This window comes from Apteryx mantelli, chromosome 9 (assembly GCF_036417845.1).
Source record: "Apteryx mantelli isolate bAptMan1 chromosome 9, bAptMan1.hap1, whole genome shotgun sequence".
NCBI lineage: Eukaryota > Metazoa > Chordata > Aves > Apterygiformes > Apterygidae > Apteryx > Apteryx mantelli.
In genome coordinates this window covers 27910774-27935509 of record NC_089986.1, presented here as the reverse complement: position 1 = coordinate 27935509, position 24736 = coordinate 27910774, and the positions used below count along the sequence as shown (strand labels likewise).

Sequence of the window (24736 nt, the reverse complement as noted above, 5' to 3'; positions counted from 1 at the left end):
TCTGTAAAAATAAAGGCTCACTATATGTCAAAGCAGAAGCTTTGGCTATTTAAGTCTCTGCAATGAGGATTGCTGCAGCAGTCAAGGTGCTCAGGATCGATGAGGGAGCGGTGGTGGCTCCAGTGCGTGCAGCACAGTTGTGATTGAGGAATGCTGCTGCAAACCCGACTGCTGCTGTTTTCCTCTGTTGCCTAAATAACAACTTCTGATTTACTTCTCTGCCCTTACTCTACATTCATAAAAGCAGCAGAGGATGTTGCTCTAACAAATGTAGAAATAATGGCCTTCGGCCTCATCCAACATGAGCCATTATTTCATTTTTGGATGTTAACATACAGCCCACATGAATTAGGATAGTCACTTGCTCAGTATACTTTCCGGTAATTTATAAAGAACAGGTAATTCCCAGAGGAAAAGCTACACTATCAAAGCAAAGAAGTTGCAATAAGTACAGATAAAGAGTGTGGTAGAACTGTAAATAAAGATGACTAGTTCCTTCCCCATGTTCCTTTTTACAACTCAGCTTTACTTCATGTTAATTCATTTTATTTTCCTCTAGCTTGAAAGGGGAGCAGTAAGATGGTCTGAGAACAGTGGTAAAACATAGAATAAAAAATCTATTTTTCAGCTATTTTTCTTAATTCAACTGTAAGCATTCTACACATTCAAACTCAGCATGTTCTTTAAAGGACAAAGCCCCCTGCTAGTATAAGCTGGTAGAAGCTATTTGGGACTGTAAAAAGGGAATTTATGGCTGATTGCTTAGATCAGGAATTGCACAAAGAACACCTAAGAGGCAAAAAGCAAACAGTTAGAAGAATCCAGTTAAATTTTAGTGAATTTCTTCCTCATTACTACTGAATAAAAACTATGTGTTCTCAGCACTAGGAGGACACTGAAATTATTACTGTTCTATGATGACTTTGCTTATGGTCTCTTCAGTCTAGAAGATGATACGTCTGAATACCAGCTTATGTAAAATTCTAATCAGGGTTACTACAGAAATCTTATTTAGAAGAATCAGATAAGAGTGTCCTAGAATAAAGGATTAAGAGCAATTTTTTGACTTAAAGCATTATAATGCTTTAAGAGCAAAATAAATGCACCTGCAGTACTTGAAAGAATCCTTCACCTCCCCCAAAAAAACCCACACCATTTACTGAAAATAAGCCTAGGATTTCATCCAAAAAGCTCTCTGCCAACAGTAAAAAACACTTCTGAACTCTTCAAGAGGCAACTTGATAACAGTGAATCAAGTACTTACAGCCTATGAAACTGGGACTCAGGGTCATCAATAGCAATGTCACTGTTCTAACATTACAGTATAAAACAATACTTGACCAGGTTGTGCGTGTTCCATAGCATTGAGGGCTACCACTTCCTGAAGCACAAGAAACGCAAGGTGATAAACGGCAGTGAATTTGATTCTCACCTTTCAATGGCTTACCTCTTGCATTTTAGTCCGCACTGTGCTGAAGTCCCTTGCATTTCAGTATACTTACGTATATATTCCCACCACTCTGGGCTTGAAAAATTTTAGTGATATTTTGATGTTTTCTTTCCTCCAGCCACAGAAAGTAGCAGCTTGTGTATCATAACTTGTTTCCTATTATCAAAGTTACAATATCATTACCTGAATTGTATTTTACAATTAGTAGGTTTTTATTTAAAAGAGTAAAAATAGAACTAATATGAAAACTGATTTGGCCACCTTTATGAAAATTCAAAGTTAAATGCACATGGGAGGGGGGAAATCCATCTTGCAATTTTAGGAGCTAAAGCATGAGTTAAGTTGTCTGTCTTTCTGCAGCAAGAGGCTGACTACTTTCCTACATCCCACTTCTCCCCAAAAGGCTTCTTTCAAGGCTTTAATTTATTTTTGAGTTTACACATTGAATGCTTCACTAGTATAAAGGTATACAAACTGCTTATGTACAAAAACCTCTGAGTCCTTTATTAATGTTTTCAAGATGTATGTGGTACATACAATTAACATCACACCAGCTACAGGAAGTACTCTGCTGCAAGAGGTACTTCAAAACAGGTATCCCAGAGCACCAACATAGACACACACACAGACACTACAAAAAAAAAAATCACTTTGAAATGACTCCCCGCATACTTTTTTTTCCTTTCTTTTTTAAATTGACAGCTAGGACTTCTGAACCATTGGAGATTCTAAATGTGGCAGATCTAGTGCAGTGGCACTGGTTTAAAGAAGGCTACTTCAGACACTGGAAGGTCAGAAGAATTGAACAGAGTAACTGAAAGTGGTGTGATTTTTCAGTGCTTTGAAGCATGGCTGTCTGGGCTGACCTCTGTGTGTCAGCTTCTCGATGTCCCCTGTAGAGTCTCCTGTGCATACACGAGGTGCATATACACCTGTAATTTACCCCTAAGCTGCAAAACAGAAGGAGGGCACAGTCCACCACACATTGCATCACTAGTTCCAATTAGTAGGCACTGACACATCAAGAGGATTAAACAAATGGGACTGCAAAGAGTTTAAAAATGGATGAGCCTGAGAGAAATCTTTGTTCATTATGACAGATCAGTGACAATCCCTTCAGGTCACCAGGCTTCACATGTCCATCTGTTGCCATCTGTTCCCTAAACTCACCCTTTTTATTCAGATGCTCTGCTTAAAAAAAAAACCCAAACTACAAAAAGTTTCAACTCCATTCTGTACATGTTTCTCCATTTCCAGAGTCATTATTCTGGCTTTAAACCTTCTCCTTTCGCTTTAATTTGGATACTTTCTTGACAGTTCCATTCTTGTTTAGAAGCTTCAAAACACGATCTTTGTGATCCAAGACCTTTAGCATGGAGTCTCGAGCTTCATTGATTTGATCCATCACCAGTTTACACCTCTGCATATTCCCCTGAAATGAAACACTATCGTCATTAACAGCAGATTGTCTAGTCTAAGCAATCACTCTACCTTTTCATAATGCCACCTTTAAAATGATGAGACTGGAAACACAGGAAATGTACCTTTGATTTTTTAAGTCATCTCTAGCTCTTATTAACTGCAATAGGAGATTTCATAATTCAGGGTACAGCAAATATGTTGGGCTGAGAGGCTAAACCACAGGAACCTACCTGTATCAGTTCATTTATTCTATGCAAGTCATCATCGGTTGCTGCTTTTTTCTTGGGAATGAGTCCCTCCTGTAGGGCAGTCAGTCTCTCATACACATCATGCTCCAAGTTTGTCTAAAAGACATCAGCACTTCATGAGAAGGTTTATCACCAGGCCAGAAAACATTCGCCCACATTAAGAAAGCTACACAGTGAAGATGATGATAATCTGTTCCCCTCTCAGCTGCTCATGTTAGTAATTCAGAAGATGGAGCCTTTGATGTAAAGTGTGGCACTACTCTTCTTACTAACATCCTATTTACAGGATTGCTCCATTTCTGAACAAACATGGATCCTAACCAGAAGTGCTTCCCCTGTTTCTCACAATACTATTCCAGGAATGCAGAGGTTTTGGGGAGTTTGGTGCTAGAATGCAGAGCACCTACCTCACCCCCAACCTGAAACAGAAGCATCCAGGAATGTGGATCAGTGCTGCCTCCTCAGATCAGCCGCACCATCCCAAACAGACGCTTCTTCAGACCTGTGCATCAGCAGGAGGGAGTTGCCAATTTTGATCATCTGTACAAAATACATCAGCTCTTATGTCTGGATCAAAATCAACACTCTAAGTTTCCAAGCCACTTACGCCACATTCCTGAGAAAGGGGAAAGCATGTCCCACTCCCTTTGGGCACTACAAACCAGCCTCGTTCTGGTATCCCAATGTCAGATGAGCATGTACTGAGTTTGCAAAAAACCATCCTGTCTTACAGCACTGTGTTCCCCCATGTTATAGGAAGCTGGCAAGTCACATTCACCTACCAGCTGCAGTAGTTGTGCCGCACAGAGATGGACCTTCCACCCTTGTGCACGACAGGATACACCCTTCTGATTGGCAATCTCTTGCAGCATGGCCTTTTTCTCTTCTGTCTCCAAAAAATACAAAGATGTGTTATTTACATTGAGAACAGAGGCCTGCCACATTCCTGTGAACAAAAATATTAATCCAACTCCCACTCTCCACATGTCCTAATAAATGAGGATGAGTGACATTTTTGATTAGGACAGAAAAATATCTACTCATCTGCCACATATGTGAAAGCTGCTCTCATTTATTAACAGATCATCTGGATTTCCAAAAAAAGTAAGTTCTACCCAGTAGAACTAGCTGCAATTATTCTGTGATTCTGTATTTTCATGTTTTAAGAAATGCACTGCTCAGTGCTTCAAACGCCCTGCAGGAACACTGTGGGGTTTGCCTTATACCACTGAAATACATGTCTGCTCCCTCCTGGATGTTCTTACACAGTTGTAAAAACCCAATCAGCTTAGATGCTTAAAGAATTAAAAGATTAGCTAAAAAGCCTAAAAATAGTGGTTGATTTCCATTTTCCTCATCTTAAATTTTTTTTAAGTGACAAGACCCATTTGTTAGTTGACAATACTTGTTACCCTAAATCCAGGATGTTTTGTTAGGTAGTAAGAAAATCAGAGTATAGCATATCACTTACTTTTTTTTTTAAAGGAAGTTTTTATCATTGCAAGTAAAATATTTCTCAATAGCCATAAGGTATATTTTTTTCCTCTTACAAATTTATGGGTAATTCTGTTATGGCTAATTCTATGTAAGGTTGTTCCTTCCTGTCTCCTCTGTCTTTAGAGCTGAAGAGAGATTCAGGCAACGTCTAGCTAACAAGTCTTTCATAAGCTCACGTGATCAACCCTTGTTTCTGAATTGCAAGAAAAAAAAAAAAATCTATTTGTGAGATTGCTTGTCAACCTTAGCTAGCTAAGAATACTCCTAAGACACCATTCCCTGGTACACTGAAGCAGTTTATTCAGGATGAATGAAAATTCCAAATTACAATACAACGACTGACCTTTTACCCGGACATCACTGTATCTCTGAAAGTGGTGATAGGCAGCTTTCCAAGGATTGCGGTAGTGACGGAGCAATGTGATAGGCGGCCTTGGACGCACAGGGACATACCTTACACCTTCCTCATCTAGAAAAAGGTCCAGGAAGAACAACTGTGAGCATTAAATAAGTAGGGAAAAGTAGGAAATCAGCATGACCCAGTAACTCCAGCAAAAGATCAGTGAGCACTACTTTATACAAAAAGATGCTCTATGGGTTGAGAAAGGTCACATCCCCTGAACATCAATATGTAAAGAATAGATATTTAGATTCTGTATTATTTTTATTTCTGAAATGGGGGAAATGACAGAGCATGTTCTCTGAGAAAGAAAGGGAAAAGAAAATGTAAACATCTAAGTGGGAGGGGAAAAAAAACAAAAATCATTAGAGATGACATTACCTATATACTCCTTTGGAGGAGACTTGCGCTTTTCTGCCTTCACCAGCAAACTTTTGGCAGTGGATTTCTCATCATCAGTGCTATTTGTTTCCATCATGTCCCCTTCCTCTGTGGAGATCACATGCTGCTGCTTACGGGGTTTCTTCCTTGGGGAGGCACCAGGTGGTAAATCACTTGGTGGCATTGAAAGGTTGTTGGCCAACAATGCCAGAGATGGAGACACAGTACTTGTAGTCAAAGGAGGGACTGCTGAGATGCAAGAAAGAAAAAGAACACAAACTATCAGGAGTGTAAAGGTGCTACTGTTGTTTGAGCACTGTCTCCAGAACAGCAATTGCTATTCAATGCATTGTGAGGGGTGTGGATTTCATTGTGGATGCACTTTAGCCCCATGTGTGTACAAGACTAGATATTAAGCCAGGAGCAATCATTTGGAGCATGCCTATACCCTAAGATCCTTAGTGTCTCATGTACAGGAGCATAAAGAGTGAGCAGGGCAATCTTCCCTCAGTTCCTTCACATTCAAACTTTTTTAGTTGAATGCGACAAAAACAAATCCACACTAATATCGCTCTTAGTTACTGTATGGAAGATGTCTTTCTTCTCTGAATCTATGCCACTGTGCATCACAGTAGACAGCAAGCAAGTCCCTTTTGCCACGTAGGTACAAAGTCGCATGCAGTCACATAGGGACTGCAGTACTCTCCCTGCAAGAGTCTACTTGGCCTGCCAAGTCAACAGCACCATGTCAGTAGGTTACTGCGCAAGTCAACACACCTCTGAAGTTGGGCAGCAGAGCGGCAGGTAGCCTGAGGGAACACTTCTCAACGCTCAGAGGGGGAAAAAGCTCAAACAGCAGCAACTGAGGCAAGTATGCCACAATCCACAGCAGAAAACCACTGGAATGAGATCTCTTGCAAATTTGGCACAGCCCACATGGTCAAGAAAAGACAAAAGAACCCTGAAGAGCTTAATTATATCTGGCTGTACTCCAGAGATATCCGAAGTAAGCAGCTTCTTCCATCACAGTTTTAGGGAAAACCATGAAACGATCAAGTAAAACAGAACTTTGATACCACATTACCCATGAACATGGGACACATTCATATCATTTTGTCACTGTATAGTCTGTGTGCTGAGATCCATAAGGACTTGAAGTTTACTAATCCTGGCTGATGGCAACTACGACCAATTTGGATAGCAAGGCAATATACTGAATATTGAAAAAAGTTCAAGAGAAAATATCCATGAATTGCAGAAGTGCCCTATTAAGGTCCTAGCCTGGTCACTCCTTCTTCACGTGCAATGAGGCCCTTGAATCTGAACATTATGACTTGTGAGAAGACTGAGATTAACTGTACGCATTCATAATATACTGGCACTGCTGCTGAGTGTTTTTTTTCCCCTCTAGTAAGTAATTCATGCAGAAGCTTTGCAGTTGGATCACTTAAGCATGAACAAAGCAGTAGTCCCAAATACCAAGTGATTTCATGAAAGACTGATGAAAGGGCAAAGCAGTTTCAAAAAGGCAGGAGTCTAGTTGCTACTCTGCAACTCTTGTTGTTTGCAGCAGGAACTGCCTCATAGATGTTGTAATGCCCTTTCTTCCTAGGAGTCAGAAACTGATCTCAAATTCATTAAAGGAGTCCCAACTTAACTATCAACTAAGTCTGTTTTCCATTCTATTTACTGGGCCTTTAAGACTTCATACTCTATTCACATAGCACTTCATACCCAACCACATCACCAAAACCAAGTCCATTTTATCTCCTGGGAAGCAGTAGTTGGGGTGGGGGGGGGAAAACTATGAGAAATAAGGGGCATAGGAACCCTTTGACTGGTATTCTGTGCTACCATGAAAGACAGAGAATTTAATTTTTTGGATGGATGTGTTGAAATCCTCCTAGTTTCTTAAGAGAGACAGAAAAACACAACTTGATGCTGAACAACAGCCTACCAGATACTGGTCGCATTATGTCCATAGGTTCCACTTCTTCTTTGATCTTTATCTCTGGTACCGCAGGCCCCAGCACTGCCGAAAGGGCACTGCTCATGGTTGACGGAGGAGCAGGCGCAGCCACAATTGTAGTAGAAGTTGGCGGAGCGGCCGGAATGGCTCCTGGAATGGTGGACAGAGCGGCAGCGGGCTGTGATGTGGGACTGGCGGCTGCGATGATGGTTGGAATGGCCGAGGGGGGCTGCTGGGAGGTAGGTGGCACCGCAATGGTGGGCTGCTCGCTGCTCTGATTAGACACTGCCTCCATAGACACAGTGACTGGAGTGGCCATGGACACATGAATTTCAGGTTTCGGCTTGGCACTGTAACATTAAAAGAGGCAAAAAACCTAAAGATCATGGCATTGCTGCCTTAGAGTACTGCCGTCATGACTTTCTACCACAGACAAAATTAAGGAGCCACGCGGGATTCAGACTATCCAGTTTTTCTGCCCCAGGAAATAACACCTAGCTCAAATGTGTGGAGCATAACAAGAGACTATCATCTCAGTCTTAGCTTCACTTTTTTCCCCCCTCTTTCGAGTCCCTTGTATTTGTTATAGCTGCTATTCTCCTCCACTCGCTAAAACAAGTGAGTCTTATGACTAACTCCAAATAAATTCAGAATGCTCCTGAAAGTTGCAAGATACTTTCATAATGTGAACAAGAGGAATTTTTACCCAAAGCTTTTCTGCCCCATCCTCTGTTTCACAAGAGCTCCCACTGTAGCTAATAGTTTTAAAACAATACACACAACTGAAGCAGGGTAGAAGCTCCATTTGAACTTTCTTCAGCATTAATTTCCAAGTCAGACAGACTTAAGAGTTTGAGGCATATCCTTTAACACAATGTCAGTTTTTTTCTCTTTTGAAAGCCGATAACCACACTTTTTAAAAGGCTATTGCCTCAGTTTCACAATAGCAGAACTAGCCAAGTCTGTTCAACAAAGTTGTCACACTGACACATTCAAAATAGATCCTCAAGTTTCCCAGAAGAAAGGAAGCCATTTTAAAAGCCAAAGCATGCAAATCAAAATGCATTAAGAACATTATCATGCAGTTGGTTGTTTCTTAAAATCTTACCCAGCAGGCCTTGGCGATCCAGATGTGCTTCGCATAGTACTCTCCACACGTGTGCTAGCTACTTCAGGAGGCTGAGGGGGAATTAAGCTTTTTCGGACTGCCAGCCTGTAAGAGGAATTTTCAATCTGTTTATCTGTCTCTCTGATGCAGAGATAAATACCACTGAGAGCAAAGCAATCCACCTTCTCTTGCCAAAAACAGAACGGGAAGTATATCTGTATTGCTCCACTCTATTCTCAGAGTAACTGTGACCTATTATAGAGAGTCTCATTTTGCCTTTTCGAATAAGACCTTAAATTGTATTTTCTTTAAAGATAACAGACTAATTGCTCTGGCTTAGTCTCACTCAGTTTTAGGGCTCCTCCAGGAATGCTGCTTTTACTTTCATCTTGCCAGCCAAGACGCCTTCTTGAGACTGCCAGGCTCCAACAGTGGACAAGGAGTTTGGGCCGTGCCACTGTCCTCCCCTGCCATCACGAGACTGAGCAAACCACCTGGAACTAGCCAGTGCCCAGATGGACAACTGCTTCGTTCGGTTGGACTAGACTGTGTAAAAGCCTGACTCCAAGACTGCGAGCTCTGAATGTGGATGTTAAACAAAACACAGTACTCTGTACAGAAAAGTATTTTAGAGACTACTCAGTCTCCTGTGGGTCTGGAAGTGAAATTGTTGTCCAAAATAATCAACCCTTCAAATGGAAAAATTCTTTAGTGATCTATCTCCACTTCTTTGGTTTATGTTTCACTTTTAAGGCCTGCAGTTTCTCTGCCTTAAAAAAGGCATTTCCACTCAAAAAAAAAAGTTTGTTTGGTCTCACAGGGCATATTAGATCCAAACCTTTTCAGCTGTAGTCAGGAGAAAATGGATTGTTAATTCTAATGCTTTCTCTTGCCTCTTTATTCAGGCATTCAAAATTAGACAGATGACAAAATATTTTAAGAGTTTAAGTTACTCCCTCCCCTTTTCCTAATCAGACTGCACAGCAGGGTATTAATCCCATCCTTTCTACTCCTCCACAGATCCTTCCAAGAAAAGCAGAGAGAACAAAGCATGGAATTCTAATTTTAGTAGATTATGAGCTCTTTGTTTTTATTAAACTAAGCAAGAAAGTTTCAAATTCATTTTCCCTCAAAAGGTCACTTCCAAGAGCGAAAGACAAATTGTCCTTCCTCACATCCCATTACTGACAACAAGAGAAAACTAGAACCCGCCCTGGTAGAAGAGAAGTGTTTCACAGATCAGCAGGTTGCACACAATCACTGCTGACTGAATGATCTTCTAGAGCTTTTCACATCACTGCTGCAACTGTTCCATTTAGCTGGACTAGACTGCACAGAAGTGTCATTTACACGTCATCACCAATCCTACTCACCCATCCGTGGTTGGTTTCTTCCGGAGAATGCTTGGGCGTGGGGAAGAGCCCTGGGCTGGTGCACTGGCACTGGCACTCTGGCTATGGGTTTGCACAACGGTAGTCGCTGCAGAAGCTGTATTGAATGTGTTGCTAATAGGATTGGCTACAATGGTGGCTCCATCTGCCAAGACCACTGCTGGGAAGGATGGACATTGACACAGGAGAGGGAAAAGGGAACAGATACAGAGAAGAAAAAGCAGCAGTTATTTAAAGAAATACGATGATGAAGCAGGTGTTTGCAGAACACATGCTGCCCATGCTCCCCTGATTCCCTCAGTCTTTAACTGTAGCTTTCAAACCACTTTGTAAGCGATACCTTCACTACAAAGCAATTTGATAACTGAACCTTCTGTAGGACAGACGGAAACTACTTCCTGCCTAATGACTGTTGCTAGGGAAATACTCTTTTCCAGATGAAACAGAAAAGGCAGACATCACTAGGGAGATCACCAACACAACTGCGTCAATGGGAAAACACTCCTAGTAGAGTCCACGTGGCAATACATGCCACTTGTAAGTAGCACTCGTCAGCTGTGTTTACATTCTGACCTTCTGCCAAGGCTCTTTGGCCAACTCAGCTACCAACTGATGCAGAGTATTTAGACAGTCAGGAAGACACCACACGACACGTCTGCCAGCTTTGCTAGCAGCATATTCTCTTTGCTGCTGTATCCTCTTTCTTCAGTAAGCCGTCGGGATTTCACTGGACCAATCATTTTTCATGCATGAGGGTTTCCAGCACAGTCCAAGATCAGGTTACCAACTGCTGAAGGTACCTGGCCAGATTTTTTGATTGCTGTTGTGATCTAAGGTCTAGCTGGAACAGTTCACCGAATGTCATGCTACCTGTAACTAACACTTCCCACAAGGGTTTACTGAAGAGAATTATTTAAACTTGGGCACTATCAGCCTTTTCAGGTGAAGTAGCCCTTCCAATGCTACCCATATACACCACCCTGTACACTTGAAATTAAGAAATAATATTTACAGAGGCAAAAACCGTTGCTGGGAGAACAGGCATATAAGTGTATTTAACATCCACTACTGGACCACAGCGACTATAAGATCGTTACTTGGAAGATAACAGCAAAGCTTAAGCCAAAACACCTTGTAGGACAGTTTGAAGCTCAGATGCTTTGACCAGGTCCAAAGCAGGGACCCTGCTGGGGACAGTTACCTGAAGTCTTTGTCTCCGTCTGTGGCTGCTGAGCACTGATCGGCGCTGGCTGGAGTCCCTGCGTGCCAATGGGTGCAGTGGGGTGCAGTCCCTGTGTCCCAATTGGTGCTGGCTGAATGCCCTGCGCGCTGATGGGGGCTGGCTGGATCCCCTGCGCGCTGATGGGGGCCGGCTGGATCCCCTGGATGTGCCGGGCATGAGACGCATCTACAGTCATCAGCTGCATGGGGTTGAGGTGGACAGTGGAGGCCACTCCTACGCCAGTCTGAGCCGTGATTGCCGAGTTAGGCGCCTGGGCTGAAACTGGGAACAGCAACATGGATATCCCATCACTCCTGCCCAGAGCGTCACCTTGGTTCCCCAAGCACCTCTCACTGGGCTGAAAATATTTACTTTCAAAGAAAATTTTTATTTTAACAATTAATTTGCCAGCCTGCTTAGAGCAGTGACAAATTCCAGTTTGACAGCAGAGAGGCCAGATTGTCTGCCAGAAGAATTACTATTTATTTTCATTCCATTTTCTATTTGATATTGCTACAAGAGAGCAAAGTTCAAGTTTATCCTATTTTTAAAATTAGACTCAAGTTACATTTCTGTACCCGACTTCCAATCTCAGAAATCAGTGCACTACTTTTGCTCACTGTAATATTATCTTGCAAAGCCTGTAGGCGCCAACACTTGGCATTTTCCTTTTTTAAAAGAAAATTAGGGGGCTAAAGCATTTCTTTTCAGAAGACAGTCTTTCACAGAGATGATCATTTACATCAACTAAAAAGAGAAACACCTGTGATTATACAAAAAGCAGATGAGGAAAGCAGACTCCAGCATAAGTACCTTAAGATGTGGCTGACTTACTTCTCCCCTTCCCCCAGCCACATAATCATGAAAAATTTTCCTTAGCGCAACTGGACAAAAACGTTCTGAACTTGAGTACAATTTTACCTGAGGCAGAAAGGGGTTTACAATTATAGGCTGAAACCCACAGCTAAACTGAACATAAGATCTTTTTGTGGTCGAACAACATTCCCTATGAAGTACCTATTCTAAGAAGTTCAATTAGTCGATTTGTATTTACAGCTCTGAGCAACTAAGATTCTGTCTTCCCAGATCTGCTATAAGGTGTACCGCACATCTCCTGAACAGCTGCTATGGGCACTATTCAGCAGTGTTGTCAGACTGTCTGCAGCTTCCGGATCTCCAGATTCCCAGAATTTACAGAACATTATCACAGTTTCGACAGCCAGACACAGAAGGCAAGTGCTAACTTGCTAACAGTGGCGAGCCCTCTCATCACCGGGTAAGCTGGTTTGGTCATTACCACAGGATTTCGATCAAGTTCTTGTGCTGACAAGCCACTTGAAAAACAGCTATCAGAAAACTGAAATCTGGTACCAGGTCCTGCAAAATGGCTTCTATATGGAAGTATGGCACACAAATTCTGTTAGTTAAACACCCTACATGAAGTGTTCTTGTTGCAGAATTTTCTATCCAACAAAATAATTTTGGAGACTATACAAGCACAACCAGCATTTGGAAAGCCAAAGCCAATAAACTTCCTAAAAATTCCACATTTACACCCCTTATCCCAGTGATTTTTTTTTTAAAGCCTCCTCTATACTTTTAATCTAAGCCCTCAAGTGGCTGTCCTCAGCACAGTTGCATGTCCCTCCTGACCCTGATGATACCCCGAATTCTCTGGGGTTGTCACCAGTTACTGCCATAATAAGTACTTTCAAATGATGTTTCACATCAATTTTGCAAGCAAAGTGTCTCTCAGTGAGCTTCTGCTGAAGAACCCACATCTGTTCTTTATCAACATTAGCCTAGCATCTCCAAAACACCACCAAAATTTAAGCTCCTGACAGCCTGCCTTGTGGGCTCACACAACATTCCCATGGCAATGTCAGTGACTACTTTGACATGTCCTCACTGTCTGATACCTGCAGCAGAATGCTGCGTTCCACATCTACCAGCTGAGTGCAGGATAAACATGAAAAAGCATGTTGCTTCGGAGGCTCTGTAGCCACTTCTCAACCACAGCAGCCAACAGCCACCTGACAGTGCTCACCTGCATATTCTCCTTTAAAACCCTTCAGTCAAAAAGCAGGAAAAATGTAAAAGCTCACTTTTCCTTCATGCAAGTCATTTTAATCATCTTGAAAGCCCACCTGAAATCCTGATATGACTTATAAATCAAGCCTTATGACCTTTCACTGGCACTTCAATGACAGAAAAGAAAGAACAGGCCTCAGTAATTCATCAGTTCCCCATGCATATCTTCCTATTCAGCAAACAGGCTTTGCCACCTCAAAGTCCTTCTGAATTCCTTCTGTACCGGTCAGGGGTAACATGCTGCCAGCAGACAAAGGTACTGTACGAAAATCCAAATTGTAAATATTGCTGGGGTTTGGATTATGAGAATTACCACATGCCCCAAGCCACTCAGTAAAATAAGTGTTCTAAATTTTGTCACTAAGACCGACATGAATTTGGGTTGACTAGATGATCTCACATTACTTATGCAACAGTTTGCAGAGTCAAAAAACAAAACAAGAAAAGCAACAGTGGTATGTGAACTGTCTCCATTCTTTTAAGTAGAACACATAGCCTGATATCAAAGCTAACAAATTTGTTGCTGATCAGTTCAAGATTATCAAGTCCATTAACACCATCTCACCATCCTCCATTCTGCTCATGGGCCTTTAGCACAAAGAAGAAAAAAAAAACCCAACACCCACACCCACCTCTTTTCCCTGCATCTCAGATTCCCAAGATACATTTATATTTTGGCACAAGCATGCAACGCAGCCTGTTGTTTCCACTTTTGGTTTCCACCATATGTGACCAACGCTATCATATGTTTTCTGACAAGCTCCATAATGCAAAGACCCATGAAACTGCCAGCTTCAGAGACTCAGTTTTCTCTCTCAAACTGTACATTTATGTGTGAAGAGATGAAAATGGGCTTGTCAGAACACTAAGAAATGAAGACATATTGAGAGGGCTGGTTTAGGGGAGTTTAATTGTTTTTGATTTGTGGAATCCAAAACTTTTCTCACAGCGGTACAAACCCTTGGACAGCCTATGTGAACCTCCCAAGAAAATGGTTAGTAGCCATGTTTAGTAGGCCTCTGAAGTAGCTCAAAACACCCTGCTCATATCTGTTCCCTTCAGCCAACCACAAATCAAAAACCTTGATTGTCAGAATCAAGCCTACAGACATCTTGGCCTCTCCCATTGCTACAGCTAACACGTAAGCTAACAAGAGAACAAAGCGTCAAGGTCAGCTTGCGCCAAGATCTCAGAAGAGGTCTTACCTGGGTATTGGCGAATGGTGGACACGGAGCTGGTGATGGGCGTGTAGGTGTGTGCAGTCAGAGGATAGGCAGAAGGCGGGTACGTTGGTAAGAAATACTGGAACTGGACAGGCACTGACTGCCTACAGGCAAAAACAGCAAGCATCACACACACCATTTCAATTATTCATCTTCAACCCCAGCCTTTGGGCCAAGCCCTGGTTTATGTAATCTCATCTGTCAGAAGCTGTGAAGCATCTTAACTATAGTTCATTTAGAAATACCAAATCCCACCAAGTTTTTAAAGACATTATTTCACGAAATAGCCTACTCGCACTCCCTCTCATTCATAGAGGTGTTATTTCCCCACCTGTTGTCATTTCTGGTTTCCATTGCTACGGGGTTTGGAGATGCCCGGTGACCAGGGATGGGGATAAGATTACTCCTCTCTGCTGTATAATCAGACTGGATCCGGGGAGAAGTATGTGTGATTTGCTGAGGAACCACTTTAGCTGCACGAAGACAAACAAGAAATCAATTAACAGACAAAGAAAAAGTCAGCAGACCCTGCAAAGGCAGGACTGTAATTCTCCCGGCTAAAAATCAGATTATTTTCTACCCACAATGATGATGCATTCTATTTCATCAAGAGGAAGAAAACAAAGCACATCCATCTTATGTTTTCTCCTCAGTTTGTATGAGAATTCAAGGACAGTATGAACACACACACAAATTGTATTTCCTAACAGACTAAGTTATCCTCGCTCAGTAAAGTTACATTTTTACAATCAGCCCAATCCTTTCTGCTGTCAGGAACTTCTAAGTTTTCAAAGCAGAACTTGATATAAACCAAGGGAAATGTGACAAAGGGCAGACATATATACACTGGGGGCGGGGGGAAAGACTACCAGGAAACACTAACGTATGGAGATGTAACTCCATTTCCTGGGAATTTATGGCAAAGGATGATATAAAAATTTTCAACAAAATAAGCACATAAGGAGGTGGGCAGAAGAACAGAGATGAACAAAAGGAGATATAATCTGAACACCAGCAGTTCTGTTGGAAGCATATCTCAAGCAGGTTGTACATCTGTTCAGTTTCCCACCATTACAGCTTAGATTTCCACCTTCAACTGAACATGCTAATCAAGCTTAACTAGGATACAGCTAATACCTCTAAAAGCAAAGGAAGGAACTGACAGAATCAACTGAGAAGACCAAATTCACATCACCAAGAAGTTACAACTTCTAGAATATAGACTGCAGGTTCTGAAATGCCAAAAGGCCCAAGTTTGTCTAAAGATTCAACTGAACAGATTAATGAGCCGTTTTATTACTTATTTCTCCCAGAACATTTATTTCTTCTTGGTATTAAAAAAAGTTATGCCCCAGCAGACCTGTTAATTGATTTCTCACAGCCTGAACAGATTTTCTTCCCCTTCTTAATTTCCAAATATGCACAAACACTGCTAGCGTAAAGAGAAAACTGAAGTATCAGTTACACATGTTCTTCTTGAAATTGAAGTCACTCACCAACTGGGATGTTTGAGGTTGTGACAGCAGTAGCATGGGAAGAATGGGAAGGCATTGTCATGGTGACAATGGTACTGGTAGGCGCTTGGGTGTGAGAAACAGAACCTAGAAGGGAGGGAGGAAAAAAAAAAGTAAGATCTTTCTATGGAGCCCTACCACACTAGGATATGTATATCCAAATAAAGACAGCAAAAAACCCAATCCAGACAACCTCCTGAAGAACACAGATTTCTCTCCTTAAGTCTGTTCATGCGCTTCCAAATGCGGTCTTTACCATAAGTGTTTTCTCAAAACTAATCAGGTTCCATCTTCAAGGAAAGAAGCCTCCCACTGTTGCATTATGAACACTCACCAGCTGTGGTTGCTGAAGCAATGGTATTCGTTGCCAAAATAGGTGCCACTGTTGCTGCTGCCACTGGAGTACCAGTACTGAAAATGGTTTTCTAAAAAAAGAAGAGAAAGCTTCATGTCTAGACAAGTATATTTTTAGTATTTACTTAGCATGGAATCATGCTGCACTGACTCTAAAGAACATGAGTTTCTAACCTAATATTAACTCTTTTCCCAAATTTAATCTTAGCTATCAAGATATAGATGAAAGAGCCCCGAACGAAACAAAAGGGGGTTTTCCTCTAGCAACTGACCTGAGCCATGGTGTGGAGCTGTGGCTTCTGTGTTCCTATAGCTGGGTGAGACGGTAGTGTAATCCGAGTAGCTGTATCCCTTGGCTGTGCAGGCCGCTGAATACTAATAGCTGCAGAAGGTGGGTGCTGCTGGATAGACAGAGTGGGTCGACTAGAAATAAAGAAAAATAACAATCAGGAAAATAATCATATGGGTACTAAATCTGAAAGATAAAATGCAGAGACACAAATCAGGCCTCTTTGACAGCACCAATACTATCAACTATATGTTAAAGCAACAAGGGAAACTGAACAACACTGTTCTATCCTCACCGTGTATCTTCTGTAAGTATCCGTCTAGGACATATTTATAAATATCTAGTAACAGTTGATAAAGACGACTATCAGGGATGCTTTAAGTATTTCAAATTCACGTGTAATTTTTCATTGTCTTGCACAAAAAGATGGGCTGCATTATCCACAAGTTCCTAAAGCCAGAAGTCTGCTTTCCCAGAAGCAGTAGATAACAGACTGATTCGCTAAGCTTTTTCTTTCTCAGAACAGAGAGCAACAGTTCATGTTTATAGCAGTTTTCAATCATCACAGAACTGGAAGCATTTTGCAAGCATTACTATTTTTGTATTATATCATCCCACACCTAGAGGAGCATCAACTCAGGATGACTAACACACACACTTTCCTTTCTCACAGTCTGTAAAGTCAGAGCATTGTAGATACCACAGAATTTGTCTCAAGCTTCTTTACCTGAGGGTTGACTCTGTAGCATGTGCCGCTGTTGTAGTTATAACTGGAGACTGAGCTCTTGTGGCCGAGACAGTTGCCACCACAGCAGGAGGAATAGTGCTTGAAGTTGTCACAGGAGGACGAGACTATAAAACCAAGTAAGAAGAGCGATTCAGAGAACTGCAATTTAGACAATGACTAGGAATTACTTAGCTAAAACTAGTTTTCCTAGATCTCGTCATAAAGTTTTGGCATAGATGTTCAGTCTTTTGGAATTGATCTGCAAGCTCCAAAGCAGATCTGTCCTGGTTTTCACAGCAGGTATATCAGAGGGAATCAGTGACCAAGAAAGTTAACAAGACCAGATCTGTACAGACATGATTCAAAAATGCAGGACTCTATAGATGTTTTGGGGAAAAGCCAAAGGACTGTTCCCTGCAGAATGAAAAGAAACCTTGAACTAAGCATACCTAGAAAAAAAAAAACAAAGGTGATGACACTGAGATCTTAACTGTAAGCGTAAAGTAAAGAGGTTTAACCCTTTATTCTAACTTTCAACACTAACACCATTGTAGCTAGAAGATCTCTACAATCTTTTGTATATCAGCCTAGATACATATATAAGCAAAAGCACATTAAAATGAGATTTTATTATTATTAATTCTACATCAATACATATATTTAAGACTAAATCAACACCAGCATATCATATCAGACCTTCCAGGGCTTCAAAACTTAAGTATATCTAAACTAAATCTTCTTCCCAACTCAGGAGATGGTTACAAACCTGATTTCTGGCACCAAGTCTACAAAGAAAACAAAACTGCAGGACTAATATTTACTCCACTGCTTGTTATCAGAAACTGGTACCCGAGAAACAGAATCAGAAGAAAGCTGCCAGTAGCCTCAGCCCAGTAAATACAGAGTTACAGGTTACTTGTTTCAAGCAGGTGTCAGGCAAGATTTGGAGCAGATGGTCAGTGTTTCTGCAGAGCCGCTTAGCTGATACCTGCCTGGATTGGTTGGTGAATGATGTGCTGAACTGCTGGCTGAGCTGCAGCTGCATTTGGCAACTGTGACGCTGGTCTGAGGACTGTGGTTACTTTAGAGCTGGACATCATCGCAGCAGCCGCTGCACCTGGGAAACAAACCAACCGTGTTGAAGTACCAGGTATCCAAAGGGCTCAACTATGACTGCAGAGACAGATTCAGTTAGCTTCATTTCACACATATTTTAGTTCAAGTGACATAGGTTTAAAAGTAAGGCTTACAACAAGGATAGCTAAGATTCACAAAAGCATTTGGGGTAGGACAGATATTATTTTAATGAATTGATTTTATTGATCCTCTTCATTCACCTATATACAATAATGTTATTTTGTAAATCCGATCTTTTATTCAAGCTATGGAAATGAGTAGGAATAATTCAAACAATCTGATTATTGGACTAACGTGAAAATGAGTCACCTGATACTAACAATCTATCTGCACCTGCCAAAGTTCAGAAGAAAAAAAATACATGTGCAATAAATAGAAAAAAACCCACAACTTTTAAACCTGCAACAGCATAGAACTTTGGTTAATTTGTCTCCTATTTGTTGTCTCCTGATCATAAGAAATCACTGTAAAAGGCAAATAGCCTTGAAAACATTTGACGGACTAAACTGTATAGTTTCTGTAAATGTCACTTTATTCTCTTGAGCTAATATTTTCAATGAAGTGAGGGAAAGAGTAGGAGGTGAAAAAAAGGAAAATGCACACTAACTGAAAATACAAAGTTTATGTCAGCTGCCCCACAGGAGTCAAATGAACAAAACTACATTTTACTTGAACTACGCAGTCCTTCCACCTACTCTAGTAAAAGAAGATTATGTCTTTGTTCATGTCAATTTTCTTTTTTCTTGAGCAACATAATAATGTGAAAAGAAATATAAATTGTACTTTGAAATTTGTATCAATTTAAAGTTGAACTGGAAACCCAATCCATAAGCTTTTTAAAAGTAAATCTATAATGAGAAATTGTTTGACAGACTATGCTAACTGAGCACACGGCTTCTTTTAAGGGGCTGATCTCCCATTTTGTAAGCCATAGCAACCAGAGTCCTGGGAGACAAGAGTCTATATAGTTAGCACCAGCATTTATCTCAAGCACAAATGCACGCAGGATGATATATTAGCATGCACAACAATGTGTGAGTGATCCTGTGAAAGGTGGTTACAAGAATATGCTGCACAACTTTAACTGCCCAGGACGCACCGTCACAGGCGAGCAATGCTTGCCACCAAGAACATGGGGGACATTTTGCATGACAGGCCAATCTATACTAGGGTATATTTTTTTCCTGAAAACGTTTACTGTTTTACCACCACAAAACTAGAGTAAGGAAAATGCTGGTATCTGCCAGCATTTTAAACACTGTCACACAGTCCTGCCCTAACTGACTGAGGGTAGTGTAGTACTTAGAAGGCCAGCAGTTACCTGAAGTCCTACTTATGCTAGCAGTCTTAACAGCTGAAATACTACCTGTGTTAGCAGTGAGAATTTTGGAGATGAAGGCTAGATGCCCCTTCCCTGAGAGGTTATGAACAGAAGTCTGCAGCAGCACCACTAGATCCGGCTTTACCTCGGGGTAGGTGAGAAGCTCCAATGTGTAGAGAAGGCCCAGGAGCACTGCTTCTGATGATAGACATCTGCACGTTGGTGGCCATGATGTGGTGCAAGTTACTAGGATGTCCCTGCAGAGTTAAAGAAACAAAAGAAACCCCAATGAACTATGAGCTGTGCTGACAAGCATTAATGGCCACACTAACAGCATCTACCATACAAAGGTCCCAAAGACAAAAAAATAGCTTTTGTAGAAGCGTGCAGTGCACACAGGTTGCATGCATTGCAAGTGAGTAGAGAAACAGGCAGATGTTTCTACAGAATGAAGTCACACAGCCTGCTGACAACTTGTGCAGAAAACGTAAATGTTTATCTGTTTCAGAGTTCTGCTTCTCTGGTTGGCACGTTGGTGACTGTCAGTCAGCAGTCACCCACCTAGCAAGCAGAGAGATGGCCCTTCTGCCATTAGTGACTTCTTTCTAAGGCACAGGTTCACACCACCTCTTCAGCAGAGTCAAGAGAACGGGGCAAACCTGGCAAGCACTGCAATAAATAAACCCCATTTTCCGATAATGCTGGTATTCATTAAAATAACAAAATCCACTGAAACTGCCGCACATCCTTAGCCAGTCCAACTCGGATCCACCTAAAGACACCTTACATGAAAACCCTGAGACTTCAGAGGCGCAGTGATGAGTGTCTTGGCAAACTAGTTTCAGACCACAAGGACTGGGATTTAGCTTTGTAGTCAAAGTTACATCAAAAACTAACGCATTATCTACACACTTTTCCCTGCCAAATTCTCCAACTAGTGGTTTAATAAGAATACAATGCAAAACATAACCATTTACCAGCATTTTCTGCTCTGCTCCCAGAGGAGCTAAAGAACACAGCACTAGTGAATCCCAGCAGTTTGTCTATACTAGAAATTCTTCAAGTGAAACCAAAACAGCAGGATCTTTTAAGGAAAAGCTCAGCTGTGTAACAGCTTTTGGATATGATTTTGCTATTGTAACCTCATGTGCTCCATCAGGTGGAGCATTACAACAAAGTTGGAGCAGTTTTCTAACTGAGACTGAGGTTTAATGCTCCAAATAAAACTGATCCAACTGTTCATGGCCACTGAACAGGGAAGTAAGCTCTCTGCCTTCCCTCCAAGATCCCTCCTCCACTGCACCAATATAAGTATTGACCTGACTTAGCAGTAAGCTGGAACAGAACAAACAAACCTGTTGTCCACTGATTGTTGCCACTGGAATTGTTGGAGCCTGTGGGATGCTGCTTTCCATGGTGACAGTGACCTGTCCAGGAACCTTCGTGGGAGCTGACAGAGTAGAAGGTGGAGCAGGAGCAATGGGCCGGCTGGGCATAGTGGGCTTCAAAGGTGGCTACAAGAAACACAAAGACTGAAACGTTGGCAGCTCCAAATGACAGCTCAATGTGGAAGCCAAAATCATTTCTGGGAATCACAACTTGGACAGAAAGTCAGCCTTGCCCAAGGCTAACTCTGGTTAAGTATTTGGAAAGGAAGGATATTGGCCGTCAAGGGCTATTTCTTTTCATTTGAGACAAGGAAAGGACATCTTTTGTACTGGAAACAAGCACCTTTAACATACAGCATGAGTCACAAGTGGGATCTGTTGGGGCTACGGTATTCTGCTACAGACCCAGAAACATTATCAGTTAATTTAGTATTCTCATTCACTCTTCCAGAGAAGACTTCAGGAAACTGACTGAGATCATTTTCGCTTAGGAGACAAATAACAAGAGAGACCCACAAAAAGAATGCCATGATACTGGGAAGCCCTCAGTGGGTCATGTGGAAAAGCTACACATACAAGGAAGTGTGCAGTCAGTAGAAGCACAGCATTGCTTAAGGAACAAAAGCAGATGAGTTTTTGGTGCGTTTTATGCTTGTTCAATACTCAGAGTTTTAATGTAGGTTAAATAAAGCTACAGATACCTTCGAGTTACTTGCGATAAAGTAAGAAATTTGCTTGCTTTTTCTAATTCAAATATACTTTTCTCCTACGAATTGTGGGCCTCCTCATTACCTTCATAAGTCCATCTGAAAAGGAAAGTGGTACAGCTGGAGTCAAATGTGCTGGTGAAGCTGTCACTGTCACCGGGGCACCAGACTGCACAGGATGGTGCTGTGTCAACATCTGAACCTGCGGATATGGCCGAACCACGACTGGTTCCTGCTTTTCTTCTCGAGGTTGTATGGAGCCACCAGGGCCAATGTGCTCCCTAGGAGCAACTTCAGAGTCTCGATTAGATTCATCGCTCACTGGTAAAGAGAGGAAAAAAGGAACTCTGAGGAAAAGGATGAAAATGGGTAAGGAATATGCACTGATAATTCACCAGGTCACAGATGGGATGCCAGAAGCACACATGCAAAAGGAGACAGCTGAAAAGAAGTTTGCCCTCACGAAGAAACATGCCAATAGAGAAAAACCTAAAAGCATTGGCACCGCTTCTCTGTAGCCCCCTTCAGCACTGAAGGGCCATCCCCCATAAAGCAGGGCACTCTGGGCACGTCTCCAACACGCGCATCTAACAGCCTCCTTCAAAGCAGCACTGACAGTTTTCTCTTTGAAGTAAACAGGCTGTGTTTATGCATGTGGCATAGAGTCTCATGTCAAATACTTGCTATCAAAAAACACATGGTGTAGCTGAAGGTCAATGTAATCAAGAGTATCAAAGAAAAATAAAAACACCCCTATCCCACCCCTCCACCCAAAGGTCACCTCTGGTAGCCTAGCAAAACCCGCAGGGACAACACAGACTGGAATTAGGGCTCCTGCTCCATTTCCAGCTGTCTGAAGCGTTCCTGTACTCACTAATCAGTTCTTCTGCTAAAAACACACTGAGAAATACCTCAGTGAAACGCAGACAATCCAAATAAAAAACAAAGGGGAAAACAGCAACTCCGCTCCGAGCGCTGCCTGGCAGGGCCGGCAGCTATGCGGATTTCCGCGCTGTTCCCCCCCGGCACACACACTTGCGTTAACCAGCTCCCGCGCTGGCTTTCAACGCGGCGGCCGCCCGCCCCGGCAGGGCCCGAGGGGCCGGGCCGGGCCGGGGGTGACGCACGCAGCCGCTGTCGCTTCCCGAAGCGCCGCGTCCCGCCGGCGGCGGCGGCGGCGCCCGCTTACCTGCGGCGGCGGCGGCGGCGGGGTTGATGAGGCCGGCGGCGGCGGCGCTGGCGGGCAGGGGCGGCGGCGGCGCTGCTCCCAGGCCGGCGGGCGGGGCGCCCGAGCGGGGGAACTGCTGCGAGCTCATGGCACCTGCGGGCACCGCCGACCGTTACATGGCGTTACCAGCGCGGCCCCCGCCCCGCCCCGCGGCGGCACCGCCCCCCCGCGCCCTCCCCCTTCATTGGGCGCCGCGCGAGCGGCACCGCCAGCCCCGCGCCAATGCGGCGCACCCCTACCGCAGCGGCCAATCGGGAGCGGGCCTCCTCCAGAGCTCGCAGCCAGTGAGGAGCCGCCCTGCTGATGACCTCACGCGGCGGCGAGCCAATGGCGGGGAGGAGGCCGCTGGCCAATCGGGGCCGGCCGTGGCCCCCCCGGGCCCGTCCCCGCCGTGCGGCCGTGAGGGGCGCGCAGGGCCCGGATGTTCCCCCGATCAAGCGCCGCGGCCGCGGGGCCGCCCCTGCCCGCGCCCGCCTTCGCCGCGGGCACGAGCGCGACCGCGGGGCGCCCCCTTCCCCCGCCGCCCCCCGCGGCTCGCCCCGCTGCCGCCGCCCGCAGAGCGGCGCCGCGCCGCGCCGCGCCGCCCCCGCCCGCAGTCCTGCCCCGCAGCCCCCCGCGCCCCGGCCGCCCTGCCGAAGGCGCTACCTGCGCCCCGGGCCGCGGCGGGACCCTCGGCGGCAGCCGTAGCTGGGTCTTCCCGTGACACCGATGCTGGGAGCCGAGCCCCGCTTCCGCCGCTGCAGCTGCTCCGCGCCGATTGGCTCCGGTCGGCCCCACCCACCCTAGCGCTACCCCCGCCCCATTGGCTGCGGCAGCCTTCCCTCAGGGGCTCCTGGGAAATGTAGTGCGCGCGCAGGCTGCGGCGGCGGCGGCGGTCTCGCGAGGCTGCGGCGAGGGGCGGGGCCTCGCTTTGGCCCGCCATTGGCCGGGGCGGGGGGTCCTGGGCGGGGCCTGGAGGGCCCTGGGCGCGGCGGGCGGCGGGAGCTGCCGGCGCAGCGCCGGCGCGTTTTGCTGGCGCGGCTGAGCGAAGCGTTCGCTTCTCACTTTTTCTTTCTAAATTGAAGCACGCCGAGAAGCATCTCAGCCTCCGGCGGAGCCTCGCTGGGCACCCGCAGCCGAGAAGGGCCGAGCAGGTGGCAATTGCGGGCCTGAAACGGGGTTGGCTCTGCGACGGATAAGTGTTTGCTGCTGCGTTCAAGGGAACAGGACTTTGTATATGAGCAGAATCGCACCAGCAAATACGTGCCTCCAGCGTCAGTGCTGTCTCGTGGCAGAAATACTCGCTCCCGCCTGGGATAAAGGAGGAGATATGCTATCCAGAGCGCCAGCGCACGTTGCAGCCCCGAGGTTCGGCCAGGCCAGCTTTGCCTCATGTTTGATTACACGGATTTCTGAATATCACAGCTTTCAGCGCTGTTACTCTCTTTAGTGTTCTTATGGCTCGAGACTCAAAGATGCAGTCAGATAATCAGCTGTAGTTTTCAGAGTTGTATTAATATTTTAAAATTAAACCAGAAAGAAAATGTTTTAATTACAGGATCACATTTGAAAAATCCCTACTTTTGCCTTGCAAGTCCTTCACGTTTGTGTTGTGACCAAACCTGAAAAGGGTGTTGAGAAAGCTGAGGGCACGGATGGTGGTTAGGGTTGGCTTGGAAGGGTGTTGCTG

General features: G+C 44.0%; 1 protein-coding gene across 3 annotated transcripts; it reads right to left on the bottom strand.

Annotated features, from left to right (window-relative positions):
• Positions 1-1928: 1928 nt before the first annotated feature.
• Positions 1929-23779, bottom strand: SAP130 (Sin3A associated protein 130). 3 transcript variants are annotated; one of them, XM_067301985.1, is made up of 21 exons: positions 23713-23779; positions 23029-23160; positions 21925-22160; positions 21100-21258; positions 19890-20001; positions 18279-18403; positions 17287-17411; positions 16543-16693; positions 16251-16341; positions 15899-16003; positions 14734-14875; positions 14385-14506; positions 11068-11370; positions 9849-10026; positions 8476-8580; positions 7356-7717; positions 5399-5647; positions 4961-5086; positions 3903-4006; positions 3528-3660; positions 3182-3216 (listed from the first exon to the last, which is right to left on the bottom strand). In XM_067301985.1, exons 2-20 carry the CDS (start codon positions 23153-23155, stop codon positions 3568-3570), a joined length of 3015 nt encoding a protein of 1004 aa, XP_067158086.1. In that variant the 5' UTR covers positions 23156-23160; positions 23713-23779; the 3' UTR covers positions 3182-3216; positions 3528-3567. The 3 variants fall into 3 exon arrangements, with proteins under 3 accessions (XP_067158084.1, XP_067158085.1, XP_067158086.1); XM_067301983.1 differs by lacking the exons at positions 3528-3660; positions 23713-23779 and adding an exon at positions 1929-2882 and having other exon boundaries at positions 3103-3216; XM_067301984.1 differs by lacking the exons at positions 3528-3660; positions 23713-23779 and adding an exon at positions 1929-2882 and having other exon boundaries at positions 3103-3216; positions 9849-10023.
• Positions 23780-24736: the final 957 nt, after the last annotated feature.